Raw genomic sequence first — 12,047 nt, forward strand, 5'->3', positions numbered from 1 at the left:
AAATAGACACAGCCACCTCAACCTTCGGCAACCACAACCTTGATCAATCAGCAGACGGCAACATCAAAGTAAGATCAGCAAAAAGATTATGACTTGCTGAAGGCTCAGATGATTGTTAGCATGCATTTTTCAGCAATGAAGTATTTTTAATTGATATGTTCATAGTTTTTTTTTTAGACATAATGCTATTGCACTTAGTAGCCTACAGTATAAACATAACATTTATATACCAGGAAACCAAAAAATTCATGGGACTCCCTATATAGCCATATTCACTCCATTGTGGTGGTCTGAACCAAATCCACATTATCTCTGAGGTATGCTTATAGATGAATAGAAGAGAACAAACTGCTGAAATTGACCCAGCAATATATATATATATATTCAATACATTTTCAACAAAGGTGCAAAAGCAATTAATTAAAGAAATAAAGTATTTTTAGCATAATGCTGGAAGTATAGCTATGTAAAGAATAACAAATTGTGATCATACCTTGTACCATACATAAAAATTAACTCAAAATGGATCACAGAATTAAGTATAAAAACTAAAACTATAAAACTTCTAGAATCAAATAAAGAATGAAATATTTGTGACCTTAGGTGTGGGAACAGTTCCTTAGACTTAACACCTAAAGCATAATACATTAAAGAACAACTGATACTGGACTTCATCAGAAGTAAAAATTGCTCATACGAAGATATTGTTAAAGAGAATGAAAATGCAAACCACATACTACGAGAAAATACTTGCAAATCATATATCTGGATAAAGAATTTGTATGCATAATATAAAGAACTCTGAGCTGAGTGTTAAAAGACAAAAATTACCTGGGCAAAGGGAGAATTGGAATTTCAACGCAGAGGGGTAGAATGAGTAAAAGCAACAGAGCAAGAATCCCACAGTAAATAGAAGGTGAGGCAGGATATAAGGCTGGAGGAGGGCTGGGAGACAGATCACTGAAATGCTTTGGAAACTATGTCAAGGAGCTTGAATTTGATTCTGGGAATAATGGAGTACTTTAAAATATCTTTAGTAGTCATGAGATGGATGGATTAATATTTTTAGATAACTCATTCTGAAACCTACGTGGAAGATACATTTGAGGTAGAAAAGTATATTCCAGGACTCTTGCAGCAGCCCAGGTCAGAACTAGAAGAGTGATGGTAGGAATAGAGAAGGGGAATAATTCAAGAAAATGTTTAGAAATGTTAGAAAAACCTACAAGATCTTTTGCGGATTCTATTAGGGGGATAAAGAGGGCAGAATAAAGAATACTGGCTCCCAAATTTCTTTCCTAGAGATGTACTGAATACACAAGGAATACTTCGGTAAATTATAATCAGCACAGGCTGAGCATGGTGGCTTATGCCTGTAATCCCAGCATTTTGGGAGGTCAAGAAGAAGGACCACTTGAGGCCAGGAGTTTGAGACCAGACTGGGCAACACAACAAGACCCTATCTTTACAAAAAATTAAAAAATTAGCTGGACATGGTGGTACATGCCTGCAGTCCTAGCTACTTGGGAGACTGAGGCAAGTGGATGGCTTGAGCCCATGAGTTCAAAGTTATAGAGAGTTATTATCACACCGACCACTGTATTCCAGCTTGGGCAACACTCTGTCTCAAAAAAAAAAAAAAAAAAAAATTGTAATCAGTTCTGTTTTAAATGTATTATTTCTATGTAAGTCTGAAACTCTAAGGACAATCCTAGATAGAAACTTAGGTTAATTTACATTTTTCCATATAAAATTATCTCACACAATTTATTGACGAATCAATCTATCCCTTGTCCACTGATTTATAATGGCACCAACTTCTCATTATATGTGGGTCATCTCTTGAGCACTCTAGACTGTTGCACTGATATACTTGCCTACTCCCATGCTAATACCACAGTTTTTCCTACTAAAGATTTATGAAAAGGCTTGATATCCCTTAAAATAAGTCTCACCCTATTATCACCACATCTTTTCCTCCCTCTTCAAAACTGTCTTAACTGTTCTGGGCCCTTGGCTGTTTCATAAGTTTGTTAAACATCATGAAAATCTGTTCTAAGATTTTGAATGAAATTACACAATTTATAGATCAACTTGGAGAGAACTGCTATCTTCAGGATACTGACTCTTCCCATTCATAAACATGGCATATATCTTCATTTATTTATATCTTTTGTTATTGTCTACAATAAATATTTATAATTTTCTCCATAAAGATCCCCCACATCTTTTGTTCAATTTATTCTAGGTGTCATAGACTTTTTTTTTGACCATGTGAATGGAAATCTCTTCTAAAATTACATTTTCTAACTGGTTATTTCAAGTATATCAAGATTACTATTGATTTTTGTATATTAATATTAGATCCAGTGCAAATTACAGATACAGGTTTGGGGAGCACCATGAAAGTAAAATATTAATAATAAAAGATAACATCCATTCATTAAATAGTATGTTCTAGGTACTATACTAAGCACTGAAATAATTTCATTTAATCCTCAAAGACCACTACAATGCAGGTTCAATCATGATCTTATTTTACAGACTAGGAAACTGAAAATTAGAGCAAGAAAAGGAGTAAAGCAAGAAGAGAAGCCTGCAAAATACCAACGTCTGAAAGGACAAGTGAAGGAAGAAAAACCAATTAGTAAGACACAAATCATGGTCTCCAAAGACAATATTTTCAGGACTGATAAAAATAATGCCAAATTTTAACAATTGCTCACAAATGAGTAGTCAAAGATAGCTGAGGAATGAAAACAGTGAATATAAGTCTATGTTTTGGTAAAATCTGGAGAGATGGAATCAAAAATTAGACAATAACTAATAGGAACTCAAGGTAAAGAAGAAGCTGTTTGGGGCTGCATAAGTTTGGGGCTGTGATGTTTTTCAATTTTTTAAGACCTATGGTCTTTGCTTCTTCAAATAAGCTCTATTTTCCAGCTACAATATTTTTCCTTAATTCCTAGAGCTACCTAACATAATGTCAACAACACTCACTCTTCCCAAGACAAGGGTAAAAATATATATATATCCTAAAGGGTTCATACAAATAATATTATGGATATTTCAGGGACTAACAGCAGAAAGAGGTTAAAAAAATTAAATGCACAAAATATAAACAAATATGTTTAAGACATTTCTTTAGGTTAAATGGCAATGGTAGCTGCTTTGGATTGGATGTTTGTTCCTTCCAAATCTCATGTTGAAATTTCATCCCCAACGTTGGAGGTGGGGTCTAATGGGAGGTTTGGATAGTAGGGGTAAATTCCATGAATAGAATAATGCCCTCCCTCCGAGGTGAGCGAGTTTTCCCTCTATTAGTTCCACTGAAAGCTGGTTGTTGAAAATAGCCTGATGCCTGTGCCTGTGGCTTGCTTCTTCTCTTCATGTGATCTGTGCAAATGCAGGCTCCCTTTTACCTTCCATCATGAGTGGAAGCTGCCTGAGAGCCTCACGAGATGCAGATACCCAATCTTGAACTTCCTGGCCATTGGGACTATGAGCCAAATAAACCTTTTTCCTATATAAACAACCCAGCCTCAGGTATTCCTTCATAGCAACACAAAATGGACTAAGACAGCAGCTAACTTAGCAAAAGTTGCTCCACTACAAGATATAACTAAAATCTGACAAGTATATTTGTGCTCAAATTTATTAAATGATCTAGTAGAAACAAAAAAGAAATGGATGCCATAAGGTGGTAATAGGGTGAAATAGGCAGGAAATATCAGTAAACATGGTAGTGACTTTCAGTTCAGCCTCAATTATTTCCTTCATTAATTAGTTATGTTGATTATTTTTATAATGCTTTAAAATATGATTGGTAATTTAACTATACAAACAATACCACATTTACAGTAAATGTCTACTACTAAGATGTGGTCAAAGACTATAATTGCTTTCTTGCAGGTATCTTTAACTTCCTTAACACTTTCATCACATTTGTTTCACAAAACCACAGCCATGGTTAAAGCCAACTCTCCACCTGCTCCTTACCTTCAGCCATGCAGTTGAACCCGCTGGAGAACCACACTCATAATTCATGGCCATGAATACGAGATGGGCCATTAATTCAGCATAGCAATCACACACTACATTTCCCTGATCTATTCCTTTTCCAGATGACCATTTCACATATTCTTCTCTCCCTTCAGACCGATCAATACCTTATCCTTCATCCTCACTTTTAGCTGTTTTGATCTTGCTTCCTAGTTAAGAATCAGCATCTGTGTTCACATATTCTCCCTTCCCATCTGTTGCTACAGACGAGTACCTGAGATGCACGCCTGCCAATCTCTCCACCTGGGTTCTAATTTCCATTCCCTTTTGCCTAATTAATGAAATTGCTCCAACAAGTCTCCCTCTTTTTCCTACATCATCAATTTTTTACCTAAAACCTCTCATCTTAAAAAAAATTGATCCTGCTTTTCTTGACAGCTACCACCTCATCTCTTTGCAGGAAAACTCCTCAAAAGAAAAAGTTGTCTATATTCATTAACTCCAATTCCTGTCCCACAATTTTCTTTTAAGTCTACTCCACACAGGGTTTTGCCTCTACCTCCCCATCAACATTGACCTTACAAAGTTCACCAATGATATCCACATTGCAAAATTTAACAATCCATTCTCAGTCCTCTTCTTACTTGATATATCTGCCATATTTGACACTACTGGTCATTCTCTCATTTTAGAATATTTGATTCACTTGGCCTCGAGGACATAATTATCTCAGTTTTTCCTCTTACCTCTCTGGTGGCTCCTCCTCAACCTCCTTTGCTGCCTTCTTTTCCTTGACCTTTTATCAAGAGGCAGCTTCATCTTTGGTGCTCTTTCCTTCTCTATCTACACCTTCTCCTTGGTAATCTCAACCAGTCTCCCAGCATTAAATACCATTGATGTGCTGATAACTCTAAGCTGTATACTAATTTTTTTCATTCATCAGTCTAATTGGATAACTAACAAACAGGTTAAGTTTACAAATGTCCAAAACGTAACTCCTGATTTGTCCATTCATTCTGACTCTAGCCACAGTTTGCCTCATTTTAGTTTATGTAAATTCTATCCTTCTGTTAATCAGGCTAAGAACTTTGGAGTAATCCTTGATATCTTTTTCTCATACTCTACATTCAGTCTAGCAGAAAATCTTGTTTCTTTGACCTTCAACCATTAATATATATTTTAAAATATATTTGTATACTTCTTTCATTATTACCACCTGGGTCCAAGCAATCATCTCGCTGGGTTATTCCAACAAACTCCTGATTAGGCTCCCTGTTGCCGTTTTTGCCCTCTATTGTCATTCTTTTTTTCTTTTTTCAAGATGGAGTCTGACTCTGTCACCCAGGCTAGAGTACAGTGGCGTGATCTCAGTTCACTGCAACCTCCACCTCCCTGGTTCAAGTAATTCTCCCGCCTCAGCCTCTGGAGTAGCTGGGATTATAGGTGGGCACCACCACATCGAGCTAATTTTTGTATTTTTAGTAGAAACAGGGTTTTACCATGTTGGCCAGGCTGGTCTTGAACTCCTGACCTCAAGTAATCTGCCCGCCTTGGCCTCCCAAAGTGCTGGGATTACAGGCGTAAGCCACCACTCCTGGCCTCTATAGTCATTCTTAATGCAACAGCCAGAATGATCCTTTTAAATGGCAAGTGGAACATATCAGTCCTTTGCTCAAAACCCTACAATGGCTCTATTTTTTCAGAGAGAAATCTAAAAGTACTACTACGGCCTATAAGACCATATAATCGTTCCCCTAATTACCTCTGTAACCTCATCACCCTCTTCCTCCCTCTCTCATTCCTATCCAACCACACTGTCCTCTTTGCTGTTAGTTGACTATTCTAGACAGAAATATGCTATTTAAGGAATAGTGAGATGGTTAGTATGCCTGGAACACAGTGATTAAAATAGAGATTGATCAAAGATACAGTTAGAGATAGATAGGGGCCAGACTAGATAGAGTATTGGAGGCTACAATAAAGACTGTAGATTTTATTCTAGAAGAGACAGAAATTCACTGAAGGGTTTTCAGCAGGTGAATGTTAATCAGATTTGTCTTTAAAAGATCACTGGGCATAGTTAATTGTACTTGGGCAAGGTAAAATTTTCATAAATTGAGTGTAAGAAAAGAGGAAAAAATAATTTGGAGGCTATTGTAGCAGTTCTGGCAAAATACATTAGTGATTTAGACCACAATGATCAGATTCAGGGTTTATTTTGAAAGAGCTGAAGGGACTTGCTGATGAAATGGTAAGAAAAAGAAGGAAATCAATTATAAAACTGTCTAATATTGTTTCATTGCAAACACGACCAGATTAAAAACTACTTTAAGTGAGACACTTCTCACAATGCTAAAAATAAACTTACACTTCATTAATTCAACCTCAGCATAAATCCAATATAATGCTTTATTTATATGGATTTAAAAATAAGGAGTAGAGAAACTTTCATAAACACTAGGTACATATAGGAAAATAATAAGATGTTAAGCTTGAAAGTACAGTGTTAGGTCTGAATCAAAAGGTAATATCTCCAATTATATCTTCTTTATAATATCTCCAATTATATCTTCTTTTTAATATCTGCTAGCCGTAAACTGGTATTCTTACATGAATTCAATAATTCAAACATTTAGGAGCCTCAGTAATTTAAGTCTTTGGAACAAGAAACAGGATGAGAAGTGTTTTATTGGAGAAAACTTACGTTGATCATGATCAGGTTACCAGTTCACAAAGGAGATATACTGAAACACTATTTGATACTAAGCAAAATGTCAAAGATTTTCTCTACTACTAGATCAGTGGCATAAATCCACCCTAAGTCACCAGTGACAGAAATGCTTTACTTTCATATAAAACATTTAAAAGAATTAGAAGAGAATTAAAATATTTTTAAAACTCCTTACTCTGGCCGCAGAAGCAAAAGAATCAGGGCCATGCGCTGCATTTCTTATGCCATCTGTTCCAAAGAGGGCTCTAATGCTTCCAGAAGCATCTGTGCGTGCCACCCCAGAGTTTGCAGGTCCCAGCAGTCTTTTCCATTCACATATAGCATCATCTCTTAAAATCTCCATGGCAATAACAGGACCACTCGTAATAAACTGGATCAGCTCACTGCAAAACAGAAGATTAGTTTGCTTCTTTTTTCTGTCAACCTAGTTATCTGTCTTAACAACAGGATATATTTAAATTGGATTATTTCAACATAGACATGAATATTAATAATCTTAGAACCATTGAGAATAGTTAATTTTACAGGGGCAGGAGAAATTTTTCATAAATTGACTGTCTTGCAGTGGCTCAATTCACTTCAAATCACTAGTAATGTCAAATTACTGTTAGCAGAAAAACCACTGTTCTGTTAAATTAAGACTATTATATGACTTAAAATGCATATTGTTGACCTACGCTTTTCCCAGTGCTCTAACAGGTACAGAGGATTTTCCTTTTTATTTACATGTGTTTACCACTGCAGTCAAGTACAATTTCACAATATACAAATTGATGACAGGGATGGATGCCTTGTAACATATTTTTAGAAAGAATTTATTTATTTTTTGTGTAAAACTATTAGAATTCAAAGACTGACAAAGAACTCTCTCAACCAATAAACACTGAGTTGGTTTGGTGATTTAAAAAAAAAAAAAAACAAAAAACCAGCAGGCTTCAAGAAATATCCTTTTATTAGTGTAAAAACTACTCTGGGCTATTTCTGTATTAAATTATTAAAGCTTATGCATAGGTTCTTGATTAAAAATCCAGCACTGAGTCACAGTCCCGCAAGGTATAAAAAACAATATCTCATTTTATTTTCTACTTTTATATGTGTACAGGATGCAATGACAAGTTTAACTATGAAATAAGTGACATCCTCCTTCTGACTGTATTAAGCAGGGACATAGTACTTTTTAGAGTAAGCCCATGTTTTTCTCTCATCTGAAGTAGAGAGAAGAGACCCTCCTGGAGAAAGGAGCATGCTGTGACAGGCTGTTTTGTGCCCACTAACTTACGACTATTTTTTACACACTTCCTTCCACCCTGTACCATGTTATATGTCACCTCCCCTCAGTACTTCCTTTTTAAAACACTCCCATTCATTTTGAAGAATATTTCTAAGAAATAGTATGTACAAAAAAGTATTCTTATCTTCTACCCTAAGAAGTCGATAATACCTCCTTATACACTTTCTGCCAAACCTTTGATGTCAAAACAAACAAAACTCCCAAGACCAACCATTAGATTAAAAAAACCCAAATCAAGGGAGCAAACCATGTTTAGTCACTCAGTAAGCATTTAATCATTACCTACAACATCAGCCTCTGTGCCATAAAAAAAATACCCCCTTCGAGACACTTACAATCTAATGCCCTATTAATACAGAATTCTCAAAACACACTATCAAATAAGCCTATGAATATGGCATGTAACAATACAGGGAATGATGTGCCTGATCATAGATACTGTTTCATGCAATTACTTCACCTAGTCTATTGTTACATCGTTCTCATTAACAGGCAACTAGTTAATCCATTCTTATAATAAAATTTACTGCACGTAAATCACATATAAATCATTAGACTAGGAGTTGTAATTCAATTCTATAAACATATACAAAGTTTATACCAAAAGATAATTTCCACCAATTTTCTAGAAAATTGTATATGGCTATTCTAACAAGACAGGAATATTTTATAATGCTTGATTTGAAATAATCTATAGCATAATAATTTTCTCATATAAAAATTTTTTTTTAAAAACCCACTACTCAGTGCAGGATATCAAATAACATGTCTACTGTGGCCATTTCATTTGGCTGATACAACATTCTTTCTTATTAGAAGTGTAAACACTCTTTGTCAACAGTAACATGAGTATGCAAAATATTCACTTAAATTTAATTACATGTCAAATATTTAGAATATATAGATTCAGTGTAACATATATTATTTGTTATGTGTCAAGGAACAAAATATATATCAAACTATTTAGTTAAAATAGAAGGGTTCCATGAACATTGCTTTATGTATACAAGACTACCAAAATAATTTAAAAGTACAACAGGCTACAGTAACCAAAACAGCATGGTACTGGTACAAAAATAGACACATAGATCACTGGAACATAATAGAGAACCCAGAAATAAAGTCACACATCTACAGCCATCTGAACTTTGACAAAGTCAACAAAAATAAGCAATGGGGAAAGGATTCTCTATTCAATAAATGGTGCTGGGATACCTGTCTAGCCATAAGCAGAAGAATGAAACTGGCCCCCTAATTTTAACCATATACAAAACTTCACTCAAGATGGATTAAAGATTTGAAAGTAAGACCTCAAACTGTAAGAATCCTAGAAGAAAATCTAGGAAACACCATTCTGGACATTGGCCTTGGGAAAGAATTTATGACTAAGTCCTCAAAAGTAATGGCAACAAAAACAAAAATTGACAAGTGGGACTAAAGAGCTTCTGCACAGAAAGCTTCTGCACTAGCGACAGAGTAAAAAGACAACCTACAGAATGGGAGAAAATATTCGCAAACTATGCATTCAACAAAGGACTAATATGCAGAATCTGTAAGGACCTTAAACAATCAAACAAGCATGAAACAACCCCACTAAAAAAATGAGCAAAAGACATGAATACACACTTCTCAAAAGAACATACAAGCAGCCAATAAGCATATGAAAAAATGCTCAATATCACTAATCATCAGAGAAATGCAAATCAAAACCACAATGAGATACCATCTCACACCAGTCAGAATGGCTATTATTAAAAAGTCAAAAAATAAACATGCTGGCAAGACTACAGAGAAAAGAGAATGCTTATACACTGTTGTGGCAATGTTAATTACTCCAGCCACTGTGGAAAGCAGTGTGGATGTTTCTCAAAGAACTTAAAACAGAGCTACCATTTGACCTAGCAATTCCATTATTGGGTATATACCCAAAGGAAAAGAAATTCTACCGAAAAGACACATGCACTCATACACTCATTGCTGTGCTATTCACAATAGCAAATACATGGAAATAACTCAAGTGCCCATCAGTGGTAGACTGGATAAAGAAAATGTGGTGTATATATATATATATATATATATATATATATATATATATATATATATAAAACACAGAACTCTACACAGCCATAAAAAAATAAAATCATGTTCTTGGCAACAATATGGACACAGTTGGAGGCCATAATCCTAAGCAAATGAATCCAGAAACAGAAAACCAAATACTGCATGTTCTCACTTACAAGTAGGAGCTAAACATTAAACACACATGGACACAAATATGGGGATAATAGACACTGTGGACTACTAGAGGAGAGAATGCAGGTGGTGTGAAAAACTACCTGGTGGGTATTATACTCTCTATCTAGATGATGGGATCCATACTCCAAACCTCAGCATCATACAATATTCCCATGTAACAAATCTGCATATGTACCCCCTGTATCTAAAATAGAAGCTGAATCCTTTTTTTAAAAAAGTCAAAAAACAACAGATGCTGGCAAGTCTGTAGAGAAAGGGAACACTTACACACTGTCGATGGGAATGCAAATTAGTACCTCAACCACTGTAGAAAATAGTTTGGAGTTTTTTCAAAGGACTTGAAACAGAACTACCATTTGACCCTGAAATCCCATTACTGGTATATATCCAAAAGAAAATAAATATTTCTACCAAAAAGATACATGCACTTGCCTGTTCACTGCAGCACTATACACAATAGCAAAGATATGGAATCAACCTAGGCGCCCGTCAGTGGTGAACTGGATAAAAAAAATGTGGTACGTATACACCATGGAATACCATGCTGCAATAAAAAAGAATGAAATCATGGCCTCTGCAAGCAACATGAATAGAGATGGAGGCCATTATCCTAAGCAAATTAACACAGAACAGAAAACCAAATGCCACATGTTCTTACTTATAAGTGGGAACTAAATAATGACTACTCATGGACAATAGTATCTACTGATGGCAACGACAGACACTGGGGACTATTAGAGTGGGAGAAAGGGAAGGGAGCAAGAATTGAAAAACTAAGTATTGGGTATTATGCTCAGTACCTGGGTAATGGGATCAATTGTACCCCAAACCTTAGCATCACACAATATTCCCAGGTAACAAACCCACACATGTACCCCCTGAATCTAAAGTAAAAGTTGACATAAAAAATACAAATTAAAAAAATTAAAAGCCCCACAAACACAAAAGCATAACAAAAATATTGAACATCAAATATAATTATCACTCCATTTAAAAAAATTCAGCCAAAAATTTTAAAAGTTATCCTTCTTGTAATGTAAACAAATCATCCTATTTGCAACTAACTAAAGTTTAAGCTTTTTAATGATAAAATATAGGAATTCTTAATAAAAAGACAGAGAATGCAATTCTTAGAATTCTGTGCAGTTGCAAGATGTCGCTATGGCCCTTCTGACAGATTATTCTCATGTAATAAATTTTAAAAATATAAATCCATAGTTTTCTAGGATATCCTCCTTTATATGCCAGTAATCCCCAAATTAAGGACCTACTTGAAAAAAGGCCTTGATTGGTGATCTACGTGAAAATCCAGTGCTTCTTTCCTATAAAATAATCAAAACGACAATAGTTAAGAACTATAAAAGAAAACACATTACTTTAGCTTACATTAATAAAATAAAGATAAAATCCTCTCAATCTATACTAATTTATATATTAATTAATAATTTTTCACCAAATATTCTGTCAAAACCTCTCTTTTAAAATATTTTGTAAGTATGAGTAATAGCGATATAAATAAAAATTAATGTAGGAGGCAATATTTACTTTTCTACTTATGTTATATATCATCTATCTTCTTTTTTTTTTTTTTCAGATTGAGTCACCCAGGCCAGAATGCAGTGGCACGATCTTGGCGCTTGCTACAACCTCCACCTCCTGGGTTCAAGCAGTTCTCCTGTTTCAGCCTCCCAAGTCACTGGAATTACAGGTGTGTGCCACAATGCCTGGCTAATTTTTGCACTTTTACTAGAGATGGGGTTTCACTAC

General features: G+C 35.0%; 1 protein-coding gene across 9 annotated transcripts in view; it reads right to left on the minus strand.

Moving 5' to 3' along the window:
- The window catches only part of NME7 (NME/NM23 family member 7), a 207,820-nt gene that overhangs the window by 140,285 nt on the left and 55,488 nt on the right, over positions 1-12,047 (minus strand). For all 9 annotated transcript variants that reach the window (XR_012420493.1, XR_012420552.1, XR_012420498.1 and 6 more), the window contains 2 exons: positions 11,552-11,602; positions 6,909-7,116 (listed from right to left, as the gene is read on the minus strand). Coding sequence is in view for 6 of the 9 variants with exons in the window: in XM_074007630.1 (XP_073863731.1) it covers positions 6,909-7,116; positions 11,552-11,602 (259 nt within the window). In the remaining 3 variants the exon portion in view is untranslated. The remainder of the gene's footprint in view (positions 1-6,908; positions 7,117-11,551; positions 11,603-12,047) is intronic.

Source organism: Macaca fascicularis, chromosome 1, assembly GCF_037993035.2.
Source record: "Macaca fascicularis isolate 582-1 chromosome 1, T2T-MFA8v1.1".
Classification (NCBI taxonomy): Eukaryota; Metazoa; Chordata; class Mammalia; order Primates; family Cercopithecidae; genus Macaca; species Macaca fascicularis.